The following is a 24634-nucleotide window of genomic DNA, read 5'->3' on the forward strand; positions in this document are numbered from 1 at the left end:
ATATCTTTTGTGGGGTTCTGCATTTGTCTGACCCCACAACAGCTGCTGCCCTGTTTAAAGAGCCTCTTGTCCGCTTGAGACTTAAAACCAGACCTGCTGTTGTGGACCAAAGTCAATATGTATAGTGTGTCTGTTGTATGTGCCACCATTCTGAGATGAGCCGGGATTTTAAACCCATTAAGGGGAGTATGATTTTTCAGTAACTATAGCTCTCTGATATAAGTAGCCTATCCAGCAAATGGCACACATTGTGTTATTTGCAGCTAATAAAAATGACCAGACTCAGCTTTCGATTATAGTGTGACGCTGCCAACTAGCGGTCAATTATGTTACTGCTACTGATGCTCCTTGTTTTGAGTTTTGCTTTATTCGAAATGTTCAGGCAGTGGAATTAGACAGAACAAGCTGACCAAAGAGCGAAAGCAAGTAACCAAAGTCAATAACATGAATACATTATTTTTTCTAAAATTGCCATTCGACAGCATCATTTTCTCATGAAGCTCATGAGCTCACCACACAAGCTGATTCCAATATTATCCAGCTCCAGCCGGGGCCAGTACAGAGCACGCCCCTCTAAGTTCAGAGCATGCCCATAGGTGAATCCCTCTATCCAAAGAGCACCTCAAACAAACAACAGTCCAAAGCACTCCTTCCCAAACAAGAAAATGTTACACAATAAATGAAGAAAAATATGGCATGTTTTACATATGCTATTCACAATAAAAGCGATCTAGATGGATAAATAGCACTGCAGGTGAGAGAAAAATGTAGCCTATGTTTGATCTTATAGGGTGAGGTGTTCCTTTTTTTAAGACGAAACACAGCTTTTACATTTCTATATAGCCTACATGGTATATCATAATTATTACATCTTTATTATCACACTATTACCATGTTACTAAGCTGTATTGTAAAGTGCTACCAGTAGTTCCTTTACAGCCTATTTGTATAGGCTAGTGCTTGTGTTTTTGCCAATACCATACAGGCAGAAAATGTAATGCTGATGCTGACCAATGCTGACAGTTAATAAATGTGAAAGGAAACACTGGGGGAAACAGGGAGAAGGATACTGCCTCCACAGAGAAGCCAGTGAGACACAGAGATTTCAGAATCACTTTTACAACAGCGCTCACCTTAAGTTGAAGTAGTTTTCTTACTTTGCCCAATGTGTACATTTTGAAAAGCATTGTATTTATGTCTGCATCTGCCAGCGGGCCATCGAGGATGAGAGTAGGCAGCATAGCCTACACAGTAGGCCCTACTGTGTTCATGAGGATGGAGGAATATGTTCTAGGTTATGACTGAGGGATAAGTGGATCAGCAGCACCGCAACAATACAACGGCTCTAGAACTGCAGGGTCCAACTCCTTTTTTGGGTCCTTAACAACCCAGTTATATAGTTTGTCTGATGTGGATGCCGTGTTCTTATGTGGTGACTTTAATAGCCGTATTGGTAAACTTGAGGATTATATAAGGGATGTGGATAATATCCCCATTAGATCCAATTTAGATACCACAGTAAATAACTATGGGGAAACATTAATTGAATTTATGAGAGATGTAAAATGTTGTGTACTCAACGGAAGAATCCCTCTATGTAGGGATAACTTCACCTCAATCTCAGGTAAGGGAAAAGCAGTTGTAGATTATATTGTTGTACCACATGATGGACTAAATAATTGTGTTAGCTTTAATGTTTTCACTCCAAACGAGCTAATTGAGAGAATGGGAGTAGAGGGTTTCTCTCTACTGGGTGACAGATGTAAACTGCCCGACCACTCTCTTTTGGTTGCAAAGGTTTTAGTAAGTCCCTATGTGGCCAAGGATGAATCACATCCACCATATAATTCCAAATCTGCACCAGTGAGGCAACTCCCAGATTCTTTTTTGGTCTCTAGCCAATACAATACCATACTGGGGGACCTCATCAAACAACTGGGCTGCACTAAAGGCAACCAAAAGGGTCTGGACACCTGGTACGATAATCTGCGGTTGTATCTACTCTGCTTTGAACAACTGTACCAGAAAGAAAGGTAATAACCATAAGGGTTTTAGAAAAGCTTTCAAACCTTACTGGAACCCCGAACTACAGAATTTGTGGGTTAATGTAAGAAAAGCTGAGAAACTGTTTTTAAAATGTACGGATAAAAAACAGAGGGAGGAGCTGAGAGTAAATTTTAAAGAAAACCAAGCCAAATTTGATAAAAGGTTGCGCACCATAAAGCGCAAATTTGATAGAGGCCTTTCATTACAGATCGACCACCTGTAAACTCATAATCCTCAACAGTTCTGGAAGGAAATTAATAGTTTAGGCCCTAGAAAAGCAAATAAGATACCTATGGAGGTAACATTAGAAAATGGTGGCTGTAGCTCTGCTTTAGGAGTGGTACTATTAAAGTGGGAAAAGGATTTTGCCGATTTGTTTTCTGTCTGTAATCATTCGTTCGACGAAACTTTTTTGTTGGAAATAACTAACAGAAAAGAAGTAATGGAAAATAATATGATTACTAATATAAACAGTTGTAATAAGTACCTAAATGTAAATTTGTCTATGGACGAGATAAAAAATGCAATAGTAAACTGCAAAACGAAAAAAGCGACCGGAATTGATGAAATTACAAATGAGGTGCTGAAGTCGCCAAGGCTTTTTAATGTCTGATGTGAGTTATTCCAGTTTTGTTTTGATAGTGGCACCATTCCGACCCAGTGGCACAAAAGTATTATTGTACCTATTCCGAAATCATCAAAAAATGATCCCAAGCTGCCTCTTAGCTATAGGGGTATAAGTCTTCTTAGTTGCGTATATAAATTGTATTCCTCATTATTAAATAGTAGACTTACCGAGCATCTTGAGAGGACGGGGGTGCTTGTGGATGAGCAAAATGGATTTAGGAAAGCCAGAGGCTGTATTGACCATATATATACAGTCAGCTCTATTATACGTGCACGAATTAAGGAAAGGACGTCGTCTTTTGTTTGTTTCATTGACTTTCAGAAGGCATTCGACTGGATAAATAGAGATCTTCTTCTATATAGGTTGTTGGACTGCGGGGTCAATGGGAAATTCTATAATGCCATTAAGTCTCTTTACCAAGCACCTGTAGCGCGTGTTCAACTTAACGAATATTTCACTGGATGGTTCCCCCAACAATCCGGCGTCAAACAAGGGGATGTTATGTCCCCAACACTATTTTCAATCTTTGTCAATGATTTAGCCCTTCAAATTAAGGCATGCAACAGGGGAATTAAAATTGACGACCAGATTGTGAGCATATTACTGTATGCAGATGATATAGTCTTGCTCGCTGAGCATGAAAACGACATGCAGATCATGCTGAACATTGTTGCTGATTGGTGCAGGAAATGGAGACTTTTGGTGAACCAAGACAAAACACAAATAGTACATTTTAGACCCACATCAAAAGTGAGGAGCTCTTTTGTATTTAACTTTGGTTCTATAGTACTTTCATATACGGAACACTATAAATATCTAGGCTTGACGCTAGATGAGCATATGACCTTTAAGGAGGGAGTCAATGTCCTAGCTCAATCTGCGGGAAGAGCATTGGGTTCTGTACTAAACAAAGTTAAACACTGCGGTAATCTAGGTTTTCATACTTATACACAATTGTATACCTCATGTGTCTGTCCGGTGTCAGATTATGCTTCTGGTGTTTGGGGTTCCCGTGAACACCCAAGCTGTAACTCTATACATCACAGAGCCATCCGATATTTTCTAGGAGTCCATAAACTCACTCCAGTTTTGGCCATTAGTGGTGACATGGGTTGGGAGCCCCCAAACATCAGACACAAAGTTCAAATGCTCCGACTCTGGAATAGACTGGTGAGAATGTCTGACCAGAGATTAACTAAAAAGATCTTCAACTGGGACATTGCTCATGGTCATCCATGGGCAAATTAATTGAAAGCCTTGTTTTACTCAAACAATCTGTCATTTATTTTTCATAACAGGTTAATCTGTGACACACGTGTGACTATGAATAACATGTTTAGGCTATGCTGTACAAAGACAAATGGTCTGCCGACCTATGGCATAAACCAAAACTAAGAACCTATTGCCTCATAAAAGATAGTTACTGTGTGGAAACATATGTGAAATTTGACTTAAACAGACGAAAAAGATCTCTGTGTGCACAGTTACGCTCGGGGACTCTTCCCTTAGCACTAGAAACTGGTAGACTCAAAGCTATCCCTGAAGAAGATAGACTTTGTCTAGTATGTGAACTACAGGAAATTGAAAACGAGATTCATTTCTTGTTCTATTGTACAGCTTATGATGAGGCAAGGGTTGTACTTTTTACTAAAATGTCTTCAATTTATGCTGACTTTTTTGAGTTGGACGACTATGAGAAACTCGAGCTATGTTTTAAAAAAGGTATCTTTTTCACTGCAAACTTTATCTGCCAGGCTTGGGAGCAAAGACAAAACATTTTGTTTGGAGAATGATGTACGGATCTGTTTTGGGGGGTCTGAGCAATATGCTGCTCCGCGTCTTATGTTGTTTTGAATGTATTGGTGCTGTGACGTTTTTATTGTATTGTTTTATACATTGTTCTTACTGCTGTATTCTCTGTGTGTCCTGCAAGCCCATGTGGGCTGGGCACAGCAATGTGTATGACACCTTAATAAATCAATCAATCAATCAACCCCAGCGAGCATTTTTCGGTTGAAAAGACGTTTAAAAAACGTTTAGGGTCAACGTTGAAAAAACGTGCAAGGAAGGTTTGAAAGTGAAAGTTTTTTCACCCACTATTTGCAGACGTTTATTGAACGTTCAGATTTAGACCATATTTCACCAGGATCTTAAATTAAAGATTTAGCAGCGCACAGGCGCTGAGCTATACATTTTCTTATACTCTGTAGAGAGCTGGGCACATATATACTCTATCTCGCACACAACTTGTAGACTACATGATTGTCGACGATCGGAGGACAAGTTATTTTATGTGATGTGTACGAGACTATTATATTAATGTAACAGACTAAAATTATGTTGTGTGTGTGTGTGTGTTGTCTATAGGCTGTAGCCTATGGCTTCAGAGGTTAACTTCATTTAACACCAGACTGAGGAGGTACACAGAGCCTCGTATACATAGCGTGCCCAGAGCACCTCGTTCCGCACTTGGTGCAGACCGGTGCAGACTTGCTTTGGTCTAGTCTAGTCAGTCACGGTTAGTATAGCTAGCAAGTAAGTACTTGCGCATGCGCGTTGCTGCAGGAACGGAATTCATTATTTTATAGTATTGCGCTAAACTATTAACCATAGTTGTGTCCTGGAAGCTTTTTGCTGGCACCACATAGCCTATATAGTCCCATATTTATGATATATCATGTGACATAAAATGCGTTGAAATGTAGTTTTCGTATAGACCAGATTTCAACTCTCAGTTACACAATAAAATGGACAAATGCCAATTCACACACTATCAATATTGCCTCTATTCCAAGCTACAACAAATGTTTTAACAATATGATGCACCAAATTGTGTTTTTTTACACGTTGACGTTGTAACCGCATTTTAGCCGGTTGAAAAGAGGGTGAAATTAGGTCTTAGACGTTCAAACCCAATATCACCCAGATTTCAACTAAAAATCAACGTTGAAAAAACGTTTTGTGCTCGCTGGGACCAATCAATGTCATCATCACATTGTCTCACGAGTCACGTGGTCAGACCCTCGCTACGGCTGCTGAAGCGGATGTAGGAAACTAGACGATAGTGGGCAAGTTGTTAATGTTAAGTTAAGTAAAAACTTGAATGTTACGATTAAGTAAAAAAAAAAAAACGTTACGATTGTCACATTTCAATTTAAACGGTAAAACGGCTGCACGAAGTTGTGCACTACGCCATAACGTTACTCAGAGACCAGACCAGCGCTAAAACTAAGTGTGGAGATGCCACTGCATGGATATTGCGAGACAAACGTTAATTATGATTTATGGTATGAGACTTTTGAGCACTCCGCAGAAAATAAACGAAAGTTAGGTTCATCAGGGGTGGGCAACTGGCGGGCCACATGCAGCCCCCGACCCCATTCAGCGTGGCCCCTGGGTCAATTTGCAATTTTGTTTTATTTTTTCTCTCTTTTTTTTAACAAGGCAGACCTTTTTGGTTAGGTTAGGTTAGACCACCCAAATGTGTGTTTTTATTTGACTGTACATAATGATGACACCAGACATGCTCAAACGTGCTGCTGGGAACCTGAGAGATTGCAGTTGAATTTTGTGCAATTCGACCAATAAGATCACGCCATATGTATCTCCAGGACTGTCCGTCTGTTCGACTTTGAACACCAGGCCTATATTATCTTCTTTTTATACAATAATTCCAGGACTTTCAGTGACGGAGTGCAGTGTGTGTGTGTGTGTGTGGCGGGCGGGGAGTTGGAGCGCTCATGGGCTGGTGCATGGGGAAACGGGCACTGCACTAGTTATTTGTGCTCTGTATTTCTGGGGCATGCTCTGTACTGGCTCCAGCCGGAGCTGGACCCTTCTCGCTGATTCGGCAAGTTTCACCTTGTGCTGCCTTCAAGGGCTCCCCATAAGCTCCCTCCGTGTACTAAATTTGTAAAATCAAGTGTTTCCATTTATGGTCGGAAATAATAAAAATAAAGACTTGTGGCAAAAGTAGCTATTATTTCAGAAATAAAGTGGCACTTTGATCTGCAGCGGCAGAGTGAATATGAGAAAGTGTGCATCAAGCATGCAGCTGATGTTTTGACTGCAAAAATAGACGACAGATGTTAAATAATGTAAATAGACAGATACAACAATTATTTACGTAAAAATATTTACACAATACATTCCATTGATTTGTTATATTGCAATACCGTCGGTACTCTTTAGACTCGGTACTAGTAGCTCTGTCAGAGTTGGTGGATAAAACTCTGGCGCTACTCTTTCGGTTTTTGTAACGTCCAGTGAACGCAGCATCACACTGAGCACTCCCACAAACCTTTGCGCTTCCTTTTCCAGCAGCGCCTGCGATCATGGCGGATGTGGTAACATTGGCGGAGCAGAAGCCCGACCTGGACCACAACCTGAACGGCGAGGCGGAGGAGAAAGAGGAGGCCGACCCAGCAGAGGAGACAGCCAAGAAGAAGAAGAGAAAGAAGAAGAAGAGCAAGTCCACAACGCCAGGCAAGATAGTTCCCATTTCTTTCTTGCTAACAGGCTAGTAAGGCTAACTGACTCGTTAGAGCTGCGTCAAGCTAGCCAGAATAAACCAGGAAATCACGAGTGCCTTCAAAATAGGTGTCATAAGTGTCAAATTTGTCACTGGGGAAAACAAGGGGGGAGCATCAAATCTGTCAGTGGACCATTACAGAGTCGGGGTTTTATGGACTTTAAGATGCTAGACATCCTTCCAATGTGGCTATCTGTTTGGTTGATCTTGATATCTGTGTATTTTGGCATTTTTATTCGTTGTTTTTTACTGGTTAACGCCACACACGACACACGTTTAAATTGATGACAAGCAAATGTAATTGCATTTTTTTGAGCGTATGAAACATTTTATAAAAATATCAGTTGATATTTTAGTTTTGCACAACCCATCCCTCTTATATGTGTGAGAGTAGCCGCTTTCAGGACTGTGGCACTTGATTGAGACGGCCTTAGCAAAAACGATTGCGCCTCAATTCGGGTGTTATTTTGAAAGTTGCCCGGCAGTACTGTCGTGTATTCTGTCTGTCTTGACACTGGTACTCATTAGCCATGCGGGTTGAGAGCAGTGCGGATTGGAGCTGTAGCGCCAGTCAGGCCTTTGAAACACGCCTGGCTTTGGTCAGCGCAACAGCAAGGACAGGTGACATTTGACAAACCCGACAGAAAGTTTAACTGTCCGCCTAAATGGAGACGGGAACCGTTGGAAAGCACAGAGAACCAAAAACTAGCGGCGGTGTCTGGTCAACTGGTACTGCTGGCAGGCACTCCTTTTCGTGCCAACAGCACTGAGTAGCCCCTGCCAAGTTTTCTTGTTTCGTAATTTGCATTTTCCCAAAATTCTTATGTAAGGCCCAAACGCCTACGCGTCCGAGAGGCTTTCTCAAACAAGAACTCAAAAGAGCTGTGGGACTCTGTCAAAGAAATGACCAATTTAAACTCAGAAAAGAAGGACATGTATGTACACAATGAGCTAGGAAAGGCAAATGAACTTAATATTTTTTACAAACGTTTTGATTCTGAGTCTGCTAGGAATGTTAATGAATGCAGAAAGCTGCTCACCACAGTGGTGTGCGACCCGGTAATGAACAGAATAGTACCGTAATTGACCAAAGTGCTGTGACCAATGTTTTCAAAAAACTGCACATCAAAAAGGCCAGCGGGCCAGACCGCATCTCTGCTTTACTTCTGAAAACGTTTGCTGAGGAGCTGACTCCAGCTTGGAGTCCTCTATTCCAGCTGTCAGTAGACTCAGGTATTATCCCTGCTATATGGAAAAAAGCTGTAATCATTCCTGTTGCAAAAAAATCATGTCCTAAGGAAAATAATGATTTCAGACCAGTAGCATTAACATCAATAGTGATGAAATCATTAGAACGTATTATAGTAGAAAAACTACGTGAGGAGGTAGAACATCTCATAGACCCCCACCAATTTGCTTATAATAGAGGTAGAGGCACTGATGATGCTCTAAATTCTACAACTCACCTGATCTTAAAGCACCTTGAGAATCCCTCAGCGTATGCTAGGTTGATGTTTATGGACTTTAGCTCAGCATTTAATACTATTCTCCCTCAGATCCTGTTAAACAGGCTGAAACAGATGGATGTCAACCCTTACATAATTAGATGGTACATTGCTTTTCTCATAGAAAGGCAACAGCAGGTAAAAGTAAATTCCACTCTCTCTGACATACAGGTCATAAGCACCGGAGCCCCTCAAGGCTGCGTAAGCTCTCCTTTTCTTTTTATAGTATATACAAACTATCTGAAGAATCAGTATCCCAACAATTATATAATTAAGTTTTCAGATGATACAGTTATACTCAGTTTATTGTTTAAAACTTCAAATGTTGACATGTACAAACAAGAGCTAGCAGAGGTTGTGAAGTGGTGTGAGGAGCAGAACCTCATTCTAAATGTAAAAAAAAACCAAGGAAATTGTTTTTGATCCTAGGTCTGTGGGGGATCACAGTCAGATCCTGATCCATGGGGATGGAGTAGAGCAGGTGACATCGTATAAGTATTTAGGAATTTATTTTGATTCTCAGTTAAACTGGGCCAACCAAGTTGATTTTGTATGTTCTCGTATTAACCAGCGCTTGCACTTTCTGAGAAGGCTCAGGGTCCATGGAGTGGAAAAAAACATCATGCTGCTGTTCTACAGGGCAGCCATTGAATCCATCATCCGCTATGGCATCACTACATGGTTTGGTAACCTGTCCGTTAAACTTAAATCACAACTCCAAAACCTAATTAAGAGGGCTGGTAAAATTATCGGTATGCAACCCCCATCTCCTCTCCAAGAGATCTTTGAGGAGACGGCGAGGAAGCAGGGCCTCAAAATTACCTGCGACCCCAATCACATCCTCCATAAAGAGTATGAGATGCTGCCGTCAGGCAGAAGGTACAGGTTACCAAACTGTAAATTGAACAGGTATAAATTTTCCTTTGTCCCACTGTCCATTAAAGCACTCAATAGTAAGAGATAACGCAGACCAACTTAGTACAGCTCATCATGTTCTATTCTTAGGGAAGCGGTGCAATACTTAATAATTCTTCATTTCAACATTTTTCTCTTTTTTTGTGGAGGGCTGGTGCAATACTTTACCACTGGGTACGCTTGATGTATATGTACACTGTAGGAATGTAATGTTAATTGTCGTCTGATTGCACTGTCTATATGTCAATATGTATATGTCTAACGCTGTGTCTCTTGATGCCCAAAAAGAATTTCTCCCAAGGGAGACAATAAAGGCTAATTCAATTCAATTCAATTCAATTCAATTCAATTCAATTCAATTCAATTCAATTCAATTCAATTCAATTCAATTCAATTCAATTCAAAATGACGTTTGCTCTAATAAATCAACCAACTAAGCATTTGGTTGGTTGCATGTAGCCCTGGGATACGTTTCATTCTCGAATAAAGCCATGCCGAACTTTAGTTGAAAAAAAAAGAAATAAAAAAGGTATTTTAATGCTCCATTTGCATGACGAGACTTACTGCAAAACATTTTGTTGTCATTTTTAATATGTAAATGGTCATCTTCTGTGAAGTGTGTATGCAATGCAACATTAAGCTTCTATATTTTTTTCATTGAGTCTGACTGGACTTTTCTCCATATGACAGAACAGAAGGTATCGGGCCTAAGGTCGCAGGTTAAACGTTTGACAGCTGAAAAATTGTCAAATTGTGACATTGACACTGGCTTTGTGCCCATTTGTCTTGGCTAGTAGGTCTGGTGTTGACATTCCCCATTGTCAGTCCTTTAATAGTGTTTAGGAATAAACTAATTTACAGATCTGTTTATTTATGTATTTATTTCCTTTGCAGCTCTCTCAGGAGGAATGTTGAATTCATTATTTATAAATATTATTTTACCAGTGACAGTTGCTGATGCCGATAATTACATCTGGACTGTATATATACTTGGTAGCGCTGTATATACAGTATACTTGGTGGGGTTTATCATTATTCAATGCTGCAGGCACTGAGGCAGAGGGGAATGGTGTGACCGAAGTAACCAAACAGCTGGAGAAGCAGGCTATAGAAGACAAGGAGAAAGAGGAGGACGGCGAGGAAGGTAATTGGCATAAGAACGACATCGGCTTAATTCCAACAACGCTGTGATTTAAACAGTATTGACACATCACGTGTCGGTGTGCACAGGGCCGAGCATTGCAGCGTATTACAGCAGTGTCGTTACTTCCACAGACGGAGATGATGGCGAAAACTCGGCAGGGAAAAAGAAGAAGAAGAAAAAGAAGAAGAAAGGACGTAAGTTGGCTGTATCTCATTTGTTTAGGCTGCAAGGCAGTGTGGTGAAGTAGAGGCTGGAGTTAATGCAGAGAAGCTGCCTGGACTGAGTGGAGTGCAGTGCAGCGTGTGATGGACGTCCCATCGAGGGCGTGGTGTGTGTGTGTTTTGTTCGGTAGGGAGCAGAGGACTGGCTCTCTGCCACATTGCTGTATAGCCCTGCAGACATTTACCCCCCCCCCCCCCCCCCCATTTTTTTAATCTCCCAGTTAAAAGGAGCAAATTGCCCTCACTTCACAACAACATTGTCCAAATGCTATTTGATGCTATTTTTCTTCTCCTTCCCCCTTCCCAGCCAAAACTCAGACTGACCCCCCATCTGTGCCTATCTGTGATTTATACCCAAATGGAGTGTTCCCCATCGGACAGGAGTGTGAATACCCCACTTTACAGGATGGGTAAGAAGTGCATATGAGTATACACACACACACCATGGATGCAAACAACTCACTTTTCGGCGAATGCCGCTTTTTTTCATGTGAATTTGGGGGACTTCTGTGATTCATCCAGATACAAAGAGTTTTTTGACGGACGAATATCTTTAACAATCCCTGCAGTGTATTTCTGTTACGCTCATATGAGTGAACTGCATTGAGCAAAAAAATTCTACTCAACTGTCATGACCTGTCAGGGTTAGGGTTATGTCATTGGTTACGAGTGCTAGCCAGTCAGAGGCAGAGTAGGGCGGGAGGGGTAAAAACAATGAACGGCGATCGACATGGACTGAATCATAGACTGTCAGGATTCAAACAAGGTGCTTGAAGACTTCAAGATTTGTTTTTTGTTTTTTTAATAGAACAATAAACGAACAAGACAAACAGGCTCAGACACAGGAAAAGAAAAAAGAAAGAAAGAAAAAAAACATACATCATTCATGACATTTGGCATTGTAATGTGGCGCTACCAGCCGCAAAAGGTGCTTATGTGCTTGTGAGGGATATTACGCATAGGATCCCACCCAAGGGAGGGTCCACGGGAAACCGACCAGGCAAGCTGTCCATCACCCCCTAACCTTAGTCACTGCTCACAAAGACTTCAAGATTAGCGAGAGAAATTACCAAGCGGGAGCACAGCGGGAGAAAGGGTTAAAAATCAGGAGACTCCTGCTAAATCGGAGGTGTTGGCAGGTATGGCAGTACACCTGCACCTGCTGTGGCATTTATCTCATGTTTACACTATGGTGAGCAGCACACCTGCAGCTGCTGTGGCATTTATCTCATGTTTACACTATGGTGAGCAGCACACCTGCACCTGCTGTGGCATTTATCTCATGTTTACACTATGGTGAGCAGCACACCTGCAGCTGCTGTGGCATTTATCTCATGTTTACACTATGGTGAGCAGCACACCTGCAGCTGCTGTGGCATTTATCTCATGTTTACACTATGGTGAGCAGTACACCTGCAGCTGCTGTTGCATTTATCTCATGTTTACACTATGGTGAGCAGTACACCTGCAGCTGCTGTTGCATTTATCTCATGTTTACACTATGGTGAGCAGTACACCTGCAGCTGCTGTGGCATTTATCTCATGTTTACACTATGGTGAGCAGTACACCTGCAGCTGCTGTTGCATTTATCTCATGTTTACACTATGGTGAGCAGTACACCTGCAGCTGCTGTTGCATTTATCTCATGTTTACACTATGGTGAGCAGTACACCTGCAGCTGCTGTGGCATTTATCTCATGTTTACACTATGGTGAGCAGTACACCTGCAGCTGCTGTTGCATTTATCATAATGTTTGGCTATAATAATTTCATACAAGATCCAAACAACAACAATCGCTAAATGCAACATCTGCATTTTTAATTAATCGGCATCGGCCGCTGCCTGCGCTCACAAGGCCGATTATTACGGCAGGGTAAAACAAGTAGCGTGACATGCCGGCAGGGTAAAAACATGTAGCGTGACAATTTATACTCTATGTTCTCTTTTGGAGGAAGCATGGAGCCAGTTTCGGCTCTCCCCGGATCGGTAGAGGGTGGAGCAGCAACCAGGATAACTAAATAAAAAATTAGCACTAATGGGGGATAAAAATGGGATAAAAAATCGTGAAAAAAATATTAATAAAGAAAAAAACATTATACTCTATGTTCACGATTACTACATGCATAGAATTAGACATCGGCCCCCGCAAACAGATACGGGATTAGTCCCGAATTATACATTCAAAATATGCAGGAATTCACGAAAATATGCGCGATTCCCACAATCCTGCGCCGAATTTCAGGCCCACACTCTTGTAATAATATGGAGAGTTTGGGAGATGAATCGTCTCCCAAACTCTCTGTTAGTAAAATAATGCAGTTGAATGGGGTCTCTGACATACATGCTCTCCCTTAAATAGCCTACCAGTCACTTCTGACATCTACTGCATAACCCAATGTATTTTTCTATTTCATTAATAAAATAAATCTAAAGCATGTTACTGCCTAAGATAACCATGTTATATTAGATGTATTTGTTATATTAGATTCTCAATGTGCTTGAATGGATAATGGAATTATAGGCTACTTGTTTTTTTACCCAAATACTCTCATTCATTATTATATTTAAATCATTGTATTTTATCGAATGCACAAAAATAAAATAATCAGCATTATATATCGGCAGGGCCCGAAATTAGAGCCCGCCACCCGCCAATGGCGGGCATATTTTAGCTTTGGCGTGTTAGGTTTGGCGTCTCTCCGCCACGTGGCGGGTCGCAAAATAGTCGTCATGTAATATTAAAACTGTGTGTAGCCGCCTGTGTCCACCAAGCGTCTTTTTCCGACTGTTAAACGCTGGGAGTGCGCTGCGGAGCACTGATCCCAGCCACAATATACAAGGAAGCAGTCTGAAATTAACGTTAGTTCAGTGCAGTAGTATACTGTAACACGAGTGCTTCCTGAGGCTGTTCCATTCTGGCTCTCCCGTATAAGCTACCAAACGTGCCTCTGGAATGAAATGCAGTCTCAATTTAGCGGGTGGTAAATTGACAGCCGAACGTCGGGCGAATCAATCAATGAATCAATCGCTCGCACTTGTTGCCGACACTACTCGTATGATACAGTATATATGAGGAGATAATAGTTATCATGTGTGTTTTGGTGCGCAGCTGGCTAATAGGCTACCAAACATGACTGGAGTGGAATGGAATGCAGTCGTCAATTTAGCGGAGGTAAAAAGCATCTTTTAACCTCTGCTAAATTGACAGCCTACATCGGGCGAATTAATCAATGAATCAATCGCTCGCACTTGTTGCCGACACCACTCGTATGATACAGTATATATGAGGAGATAATAGTTATGTGTGTTTTGGTGCGCAGCTGGCTAATACGAGTGCTTTGTGAGGCTGTTTCATTCTGGCTCTGCCTTATATAGGCTACCAAACATGACTGGAGTGGAATGGAATGCAGTCGTCACTTTAGCGGAGGTAAAAAGCGTCTTTTAACCTCTGCCAGCCTACATCGGGCGAATTAATCAATGAATCAATCGCTCGCGCTTGTTGCCGAGCTATGATGAGGAGATGAATCAAAATGCTTACCCACCAATAAAGCCGAAGCGGAGCGCAGAACGAGTGCAGGAGAGCTAACGCAGGTGCCAGGTGTGAGTGGGAGAGAAAGGTGTGTAGCCAAAGTTGTGCGCTGTGCACTGAGACTGTCGCAGTTATTACTTTTAGGTGCGTTGTTTTTTTTACAACAATTTAAGCTCAAGATTGACTTGACATGTATTGAGTAATCAATCATCAATCAATATATTAAAATAATTTGCTTCAAATTTTACTCTGGCCTCTTATTTAAGTGTGTATTCTTCAACGTAATACCTTATCTACTTGAAATGTACTGAAAAAAATTGATATATATGGATATATGTGACACAAAAATGCGTTTTTTTTTTTTGGCCGGTAAGAAATATGCTTGGCGGGTAGATGTTTTCCATCTACCCGCCACTGGCCGGTGGGTCAAAAAGTTAATTTCGGGCCCTGTATATCGGCCATCGGCCACCCTGCTCTCTAAATATCGGCATCGGCCATTGAAATCGGTCGACCTCTACTCATTACAACCATAACTCCATTTCAGTTGGGAAACTGGTTTTACATTTCACTTTAATTGGCTGTCACTCAGTCAGTCCCCTGAATTTGATCTGTTCAAACAGATTCAGATTTGCATGGAAGTACAATTGATACTGATAGCAATAACCTTCCTTTCATCTATTATTCTCAGCATTGATAGTATAATTGATTTGTTAAGACACATTCCATAATATAATGCAAATTCGGTTCCCCTTTGGGGCAAATTTACATTTGAAAATGATTTATTTGCTTTGTGTGAAGTCCTGAAAATGAAAAAATATTGCTTGAAAAAGTACTTCAAAGTACTTGAATTTCATTTATTAATGTCTGTTTGAACCCTGTATAGCTTACCAGCTGCTTGGAGAAACCAGCTGAACCGGATTGTCGTGCTTCAGTCCAGTACACCATATGCCAAAGCCATGCCAAACTGAAGCTTGAAGCAGACATCAAGCTGATCTGATGCCAAAGCGGTCACACCAGAAACAGTCTCTTTTCCTCAGCGGCTGGCTTGGAGCTGCGACTCCCACCCCTCAGAAATTGCATTGACTGCCTACCTGGCAGCTCGGGGTCAGCACGTGGCACGCTTGGAAAATAGAACAGAAGCTGAAACTATCGGCTCAGCGTGGCTTTGGCGTGGCGTGGGGTGCGGCCGGTGTGAACGGACTCGACTGTTAACAAGGACGCTGAATTGAAACTGCGTGGCTTTGGCGTATGGTGTGAACGTGCACTAACTCACTGGCCTCGGTCAGGCGATAGACCAGCAGATGAGTCTTGATTTTAGTTGTCATGATTGCAGTTCCCCTTAATGAAAAGAGCGGGATGTGTTTGTGTGTGCCTCCCAGGCGCAGCGCAGCATGGCGTACGAGCAGTGAGGAGAAACGGGTGCTGGATAAAGCCAACGAGGAGGTGTGGAGCGACTTCAGACAGGCGGCCGAGGCCCACAGACAGGTCCGCCAGCACGTCCGGAGCTTCCTCAAACCCGGCATGACCATGATCGAAATCTGGTGAGGATTCCCTTCTCTCTGTGTGTGTGTGTGTGTGTGTGTGTGCGTGTGCGTGTGCGGGAGAGGGAATAAGTCAGAAAACGGGACACAGTACCGGTAGTTCTGTTTCGGTTCTAATGCCCGGCTGATATTGTTATATAATTTAGTAGTAGTAGCACTTGATTAATCCCACTTTGGGAAATTTCTTTATATAAAGTGTGTATTTGACCTAGAATGTAATGGACCCGAATGCTGCGGCGTTCTAACTAGGGCTGCAACTAGGGCTGGGTATTGGCAAGGACCTTACGATACGTATCACGATAGATGGGTCACGATACATTGCGATACAATACATATTGCAATACTATACATAATTTACTGAAACACGATACATTGCGATACAATACATATTGCGATATATTGCAATACTATACATAATTTACTGAAAATGTAATTTGCTGTGTACCACCCAGTTAGTGTAATAATATATACATCACTTTATATTGATAACTTAGTGGACAAATTGAGTCAAAACTACTGAGTGTTGAGTGTGTTACTGAACGCACTGAAATAAAAAGGATTCTTATTGTGTCACTGAGCACATGGCTGTGCAAAAAAATCAATATGGTGATATATCACGATATTTTTCTGAAATATCGATACAGTATTGCAGAAAAAAGTATCGCCATATATTGATGTATCAATTTTATTGCACAGCCCTAGCTGCAACTAACGATTATTTTCATTATTATTGGACTATAAAATGTCACAAACTAGTGAACAACTTCAATCACTTTTCCTCAAAGCCCAAGATGACATCCTTAAATGTCTTTTGTCCTAACCAACAGTCCACAGCACAAATATAATCAGATTACGGTACTGTCATAGAAGACGAAAGAAACCAGAAAATATTCACATTCGAGAAGCTGGAACGAGATAATTTGTGTACCCCCCCCCTTAAAATAAGTCTAAACGATTAATTGATTACAAAAGTGTTAAGGATTAATTTTCTGTCCATCCACTAATTGTTGCAGTTCTAGTTCTGACCTCAATATTTCTCATTGGATTTTCAGTTTTCTTTCCTTCATTCTGTCTCTGTCCTCTCCATATCTAGCGAGCGGTTGGAGGACTGTTCTCGGAAGCTGATCAAGGAGAACGGACTGAACGCCGGCCTGGCCTTCCCCACCGGCTGCTCTCTGAACCACTGTGCAGCCCACTACACCCCCAACGCTGGAGACACCACCGTCCTGCAGTACGACGACGTCTGCAAGATCGACTTCGGCACGCACATCAACGGTACGGCACGGACACACATCCACATGTCAAAGCATGAGGGCGTGTCCTAGCAGGTTGCAAAAAGCCTTACAACACATCAACTAATCATCATCATCCTCATCCTCCACCAGCCAGTCAATCCTAAAAGTCGTTCTGCTCTCCATCAATGTCTTTTTTCAGGGCGAATCATTGACTGTGCCTTCACTGTCACCTTTAACCCAAAGTATGACAAGCTGCTGGAGGCTGTGAGAGACGCCACCAATACTGGAATCAAAGTATGACATTGACACACTCCCAAGTCGCTCTAATGTGGTTGATCTGTAGAGTGCCTGACCCTCATGCTCTCTTTCTTGACGCAGAACGCTGGAATCGATGTGCGTCTGTGTGACGTTGGAGAGGCAATTCAGGAAGTGATGGAGTCCTATGAGGTTGAGCTTGACGGCAAAACATACCAAGGTACTTGACTTTTTTCTTAGCTACACACACTGTATGTACAGCGGAGCTTTGATTACAGATGTATAGGTGAGTCGTGGTGGTACAGATTCTGTTCTGTGATATGTCAGGGATGTGCCTATAAAGAGCAGTCTAACTTTTCCACAGACCCCGTGTTTTACATGTCAAACAAACTGTAGCTCAGTATTTCACTGTCATCTAATCCACAGTTCCTATGGAGAAGTGGAATCCTGAGATGTAAAGGCTCATTTATGCACCCTTTACGTCCGAAAATAAATGTCTGTTTCAAACGATGTAACCGCCACTGCCCACATACTTCCATGCGTCCTTTATGTTGGCGAATATTTTATTTCCTGAAAAGTGCTTGAAATCTATCATTACAAAAGAGTGCCAACCCTGAATGTCTCATTACCTGTCCACTTATGAAACTTGCTCACTCTGTTCCAGTGAAGCCAATCCGAAACCTGAACGGTCATTCAATCGGCCAGTACAGGATACATGCTGGCAAGACTGTGCCCATTGTTAAAGGAGGAGAGGCAACCAAAATGGAGGTGGGTTAATGACCAACACTGGCTCATTGGTACACTATATAGATTAAAGAACTCACTGAAGAGTATTGACTGTTGTTCATTATAGATTAAAGAGCTCACTGAAGAGTATTGACTTCATTATAGATGAATACAGGGGTGGGCAACTGGCGGGCCCCCGACCTCACTTAGTGTGGCCCCTGGGTCAATTTCTCACACACACACACACACACACACACATAAATATATATATATATATACAATTTTATTTTTACAAGGTGGACGTTTTTGGTTAGGTTAGACCACCCAAATCTGTGTTTTTATTTGACTGTACATCCCAGAACATGGCGCTAATGGTGTTAGCATTGTCCATCCACATACTATTTAACATTAGCATGAGCTAACGCTATTGTAACAAACTATATCCAGGATGCACATTGCACATGCAACGTTACTAATCTGATTAATATGACATATTTGGGTGATGTACCCCATCAAATTGCTGTAGTGGGCTGTTTTAAAGCTAGAGCAAAGTTTTGGTGTCATCTGAATGGAAGAATTACTAAATTTGAATGTGAAAAATATAAATGTTGGTATAATAAACTTTGATTACCAGTCCTTTTCATCAAATTAGTAGCTATAATTGGGAGTGATGGTGTTACAGTAGGCTACTGGTGGAAGTGCACGGTCACAATCTGGCCCTCTGATAGCGAGGAACTGACTGTTCATTATAGATGAAAGAGCTCACTGAAGAGTATTGACTGTTCATTATAGATGAAAGAGCTCACTGAAGAGTATTGACTGTTCACTGAAGAGTATTGACTAGGGCTGCACCGATTGCGATTTTGTTGGCCATTTCCGATTTTTGAATAGTCTGACTTGCCGATACCGATTTTTGCCGATTCCGATTTTTTTTCTAAGAACAATAATTGGCAGGTTATTTTTTTACTTTTTTACTTTGCTTTAATAGAAAATTAACATTCATGTCACATTTCTTATCATTTGCATGAGGTAGGATGATCTCATTCAAAAACATCTCAAAATAAAAGTGTTCCAGGTTCCTGGACAGAGCTTTTCTTTTTTGTGTACATACAATGAATATAAAACAATTAATTCCAGTATATCCCACAGCTATCATGCATTTACTTTTCCAAAAGAAAAAAGGTGCAACAGAACAGGGGCTTCAGATGGAAAGTAGCCTATGGCTAAATCTGTTACAAAGCATCTCTTCCCCTATGGGGTTTAATGTTTTTTTGTATAGGCCTATGTCCCTGCCAAATAAACTAATAAAATAAATAAACGTCAAAATGTTATCCATGGACAAGGAGTTTATAGCCTATAGCTCTGGAGCCCAGAGACCTTCGAAGCCATGCCCACTCTACAGTTGTGGATTTGGCTGTTATTGAGTAGCCTAGATGAGGAAATGAGTTTGAGTTGACTCAGTTTGAATATCGTAGTTTACACACAGAGCGCGTTTTTTTTAATCCGCCATTCGAAAAAAAATCATCTCTCACAGAAAACCTTGCACACTGGTCCGATGCGTTTTATTATTATGTTCGTCATTCTATTCGCAATACGAAACAAAAGTCATCTCCTGGCTGTACACGTTAGGGTTAGGGTTACAACGTGACTGACAGATAGCAGCAGCAGCAGGAAGCGGTGATGTGGAGGCTGGTCGGGGAAGAGGGGACGGTGAGGTGAAGCGAGCCGCTCAGACTGTAGTGTACTGTGGACTCCAACCTACCCGGCCCCTCTGTGGCTCCACACCGACGAAGACATGCTGTGGCTGTGTGTGTACTGTGTAGTGGCAGCTTTTGTTCTGGCTGCAACTCATCCACTCTGTCTCGCTGCTTTTGGGTGCGCGCACGTCACTTGAAAATCGGCTCACAGAATCGGCATTTTAGAGTGACCGGCGCAGATCACCGATCAAGGCCGATCACGTGAAAATCGGCCATTTCCGGTCACGTGCCGATCGATCGGTGCATCCCTAGTATTGACTGTTCATTGATTGTTGGGAGCCTTGCATCTGACCCTGTGTTGCCTCCTGTAGGAGGGAGAGGTATACGCCATTGAGACGTTTGGCAGCACAGGGAAGGGTGTGGTGCACGATGACATGGAGTGCTCTCACTACATGAAGAACTTCGACATCGGCCATGTTCCCATCAGGTAAGAGCTTCAGATCACCGCAAGGTACCGGCTCAACTCGACTCGCCTTTTTTAGGGATGCACGATATGGATTTTTTTAAGCCAATACAGATAACCGATAATTACCTGCTTCTCATGGCCGATACAATAACTGATAATTTCACATTTTTGTATTTTAAGAAGAAGTTCATAATAACCTGTAGTTTATGCACAGATGAGGGTGAGAAACAGAAAGGCCAAAATGTAATTAGAATGGGCAAAATCTCCTAAAGAAAATTTAATTGTGCTTGCTGCGCCTCCCTTGCAACGCCCCTGATCTCGACCCCGCCGTTCCATCCAGTATAAATACAGCCCCAATCGGGAATGTGTAGCTAGGACGTCTCTAGGCAGTTGCAAGGGTGTACTAACTTGTTTGCTAGGGTATTTTCTGAGTGTTTTTTGATAATGAGCAAAGATGGATGATGGTAATATCCAATAGCCCCTGACTCTGACCAAACCAAATCTGACATCACTATTGTGAACACTTCTGATTCTTCAAATGTTAATTTATTTTTTCTTGTAACGTAGATCAACAAAAAAAACTTCATAAACAAACTTTGGCTTTTATAGAGCATTTTGCCTCAGAATCCAAATTAAACTTTTTGACATAATCTGTCATATCAGACATGTCAATGCATTAAATACAGGTTATTAGCAGTAAAGTGCATCAGTCAAGAATAAAGGCTGACTGAATGGACTGCAGATAAAACACAATGTAAAAAAGGCATATAGTAGACTGGCCCCTATGGTATTTTATGCTTAAAGATATCCAAAGCAGTTTTCCGTCGAAACAACTCATTTTGTATACGAATAGCCGATAAAGATACATTTCTCATTATCGGCCGATAATTTATTGGTTCAATATCGTGCATCCCTACTGTTTGGCTGCAACGAGCAGCTCTATAAGGGCTCTTTCACACCTACCCCATTTGGTCTGGAAATGACAGGTGTGAAACACCCCTCGGACCACGGTGTGGACCAAACAGCCTAACCTTGGTCCGAGGAAAATAGATGGTCTCGGTCCGGATCAAATTGCACCATGGTGTGCAATGCTTGCAGTGTGAAAGCATTTTTTTGATAGTTCGGACTTGAGGACCAAATACAGGAAGTTTCACCAGGCTATTATCAGCACATGGGGAGAGGAGGAGAGCAAGCTTGTAATTTAAATATGGTCCGACAACGTTATAAAAGTCAAATGGAAAAAATACCGACACTTACCAGCTATTTTCGGAGAGGATGAGAGAGAGTCCCGTCCCCCCGACTAAGACTAAATAAAAAAATAGCCGACAAAATTGACACTAGACGGGACGGGAGAGCCATGTGGTCGTGTGTGTGTTCATGCCAATTGGCTGAGGGGGGGGGGCAATCTTGAAATGCATCAGGCAGATGCCTGAAATTTGGCATGGGGGGTCATGTGTGTGAAGGTGGGGGTAGGGATGGGAATTGATAAGATTTTAGCGATTCCGATTCCATTTTCGATTCTGCTTATCGATCCGATTCCTTATCGATTCTCTTATCGATTCTCATTGGGCAAGGGGGGGGGGGGGGAAAGAGTACAAACGGGTTTATTAACATTCATTTTCTTTTAGATTATTATTATAATAATTATGTATTATTATTCAGCTCTGAGATCAGATTGCTCTTTTCAATCCCATACCAAGCAGGGATCAGTGTGTCTGTTAAACTGGCTCTGTTTGGGGGTTTGTATTTTGGGTTGAGCATCTTTGTCATCTCCCTATAGAAAATATATAGTGGGAATGAATGAAACAGAACTAGTGGTTAGAATGACAACATGCAACTTTGGACATTTTACTTTAGCTGGCATGTCAGACAAACTTAGTCACTGCTCGGGGACATTCGTTTACCTTCGCCTCGGTCATTTTACTCTTCCCTGCCTGGGTGAATGGAGGGGCTAGAGGCTCTAGCCTAGAGCTGCACAAGAAGTACTCGCTGCAGCCTCTGACCCAAAGCGACTACCAGCCCCTGAACCAGTCTGACTCTGAACGTCATCATCCTCTCAATTAAATGGATGGAAATGGAGTATTGGTGAAATCTGGTTTACACAATAGACAGGGTCTGGAGGAGTTTACTCTCCATATTAACAGATGACGCGCTAACGTTAGCCGCGCTGCTGTTAGCCGCGTTATCGTCACTCCGTAGCACATCAAAAACGTGACATTCCTCCAAAATTATTGCATGCTGTGTGGACAAATGTTTCTGCATATTGCTAGTATTTCCCCCTTTGACGAAATAGAGGTTTTGCAAGCATTGCAAGTGGCACTGTGGTCATCGTTTTGCTTCTGCCTAGAGCCATGGTGGCTGGAAACAAAACAAGGCTGTGTTGCGTGCGTGTCGCAGCGTGTGACGTCATCGCGCATGGAATCGATAGTGGAATCGTTCAGGACGTTGGCTAACGATTCCAAGGAATCGATCCACTGGGACCCGGTTCTCAACAAGAACCGGTTCTCGATTCCCATCCCTAGGTGGGGGGGGGGGGGGGGGGTTTGAAATGCAGGGTGGCAGAGTAGGGTGGGCTGCCCCTGCCATCCTGCATTTGGGATTTGCATATGTGTGGTCGCAGCTATTGCGAATTCACGCTGGTTTTAGTACCAACTTCATCGAGGTTCCAAGCGAGCTGAGGCGATACCAAAAGGTGACGTGAAAACACTGCAGACAACTGATTGATTGGTCAGAGAGAATCGTCGTCATTGCACACATATGCTAACACTAGCTACGAGGTTAGCTTCCCCTATTCCATGTAGGATTTCCCAAAAACAGACGAGAAATGAAAACCTCGGACTTTACTAAATCCCCTCTGTATTAAAAGTCCAAGTCGAGTCACGAGTCCTGAAAATCTGTCCAGGACTCTGACCAAAAGTGAGGCGAGATTCGCCGAAAAGCACCATCATTCTCCAGCAGACCTCCATGATGGCTGACAGAACTGTTCACTATTCCACATTTTGAATATTGAAACCATGTTTTCCGGGCAGCGCTCCGCTGCAACTCACTGATGCCGACTTCTCTCCTGTCCAGGCTGCCCAGGGCGAAGCACCTGCTGAATGTGGTCAACGAGAACTTCGGCACGCTTGCTTTCTGCCGCCGCTGGCTGGACCGCCTGGGCGAGAGCAAGTACCTGATGGCCCTGAAGAACCTCTGCGACCTGGGCATCGTGGACCCCTACCCCCCCCTCTGTGACTCCAAGGGCTGCTACACCGCTCAGTTTGAGCACACCATCCTGCTCAGGCCCACCTGCAAGGAGGTGGTGAGCCGGGGCGACGACTACTGAGACCCCTCTGCCACTACCCCCCCTCCCCCCCCCCAACCCCGCCACCACACAGCACCTCCAAACCCAACTCCTTTGCCAGAGAATAAACACCACACAAACATGGCCTGCACTCTCTGAAACAGGATCTGGCTGTCTCGTTACCTTGCCAAATGCTTCTGTACACTACCCACAATGCATTTAAGCACCACTTACAGCTAGCAAGAAAGAGAGACTGGCTTTCTTGACGGGCTGAATTTTGTATCGTTTCTTCTTCAGGTGACAAACCACAGCTAAATAAAGGTTCTGCTGGAAGAACTGTTGCAGTATGCTTTTATTTAGCACTGACACTGGTGTGTCCTGCCAATCTCCTGCTGGACCTCATATTACATATTAAAAGTTAACTGTTAAACAGTTACGTTTATTTAAGTTGCCGCTGCATTTATTACAACCCCAGTATTCAAACAGTAGGAAATCAAGTAGGAAGTCCTTTCATACTGCATCTCCCTTTGGTCATTGTTTTGCAGCCAAAGTTCTATGGCACCACTCGGAGCCTTCAGTACCCAGTGCTGTTAGTCGAGCACAAATACTGCTGGGTTTAAGAAGTGGTCAGGCCAATGAACAGTCAGAAATCTCTGAAAGCATACAATACCTCTTGTAATAATGTCATCTTTAAATAAAGACACCATACATCTTCAGCTGTACTTTTGGCTTGTATTGCTATGTGAGGGTATTTGCACTCTGGCCCTCAAGTCATTGCTTCTTTGATATTTGTAAAATATCTTTGAAATGGCTGCCGCCACTGTATGTTCCAAATTCAATGCTTCATTTTGAACTCCCTGAAAATGTTTTTGTAAGAAATTATTAAAATACTTTTGCTCTCACTATGGGC

General features: G+C 42.4%; 1 protein-coding gene across 1 annotated transcript; it reads left to right on the forward strand.

Moving 5' to 3' along the window:
- The first annotated feature begins 6999 nt into the window (after nt 1–6999).
- On the forward strand, nt 7000–24621 carry LOC310790519 (methionine aminopeptidase 2-like). Its single transcript, XM_083652210.1, has 11 exons — nt 7000–7159; nt 10674–10769; nt 10901–10963; nt 11298–11400; nt 15901–16062; nt 17156–17337; nt 17497–17591; nt 17676–17772; nt 18217–18320; nt 20347–20462; nt 23514–24621. The coding sequence occupies exons 1-11, from the start codon at nt 7009–7011 to the stop codon at nt 23764–23766; spliced, it is 1422 nt and encodes a 473-aa protein (XP_083508336.1). The 5' UTR covers nt 7000–7008; the 3' UTR covers nt 23767–24621.
- Nucleotides 24622–24634: the final 13 nt, after the last annotated feature.

This window comes from Poromitra crassiceps (assembly GCF_964638095.1).
Source record: "Poromitra crassiceps genome assembly, chromosome: 2".
Taxonomy (NCBI): Eukaryota; Metazoa; Chordata; class Actinopteri; order Beryciformes; family Melamphaidae; genus Poromitra; species Poromitra crassiceps.

What these genes read in the sequence shown, in the direction of transcription:
- LOC310790519 (XM_083652210.1), top strand. Translation starts at nt 7,009, where the DNA reads ATGGCGGATGTGGTAACATTGGCGGAGCAGAAGCCCGACCTGGACCAC. An exon ending in TACCCCACTTTACAGGATGG is followed by an intron (nt 11,401 to 15,900) that starts GTAAGAAGTGCA and finishes TGTGCCTCCCAG; the next exon opens with GCGCAGCGCAGCATGGCGTA. An exon ending in CCACCAATACTGGAATCAAA is followed by an intron (nt 17,592 to 17,675) that starts GTATGACATTGA and finishes TTCTTGACGCAG; the next exon opens with AACGCTGGAATCGATGTGCG.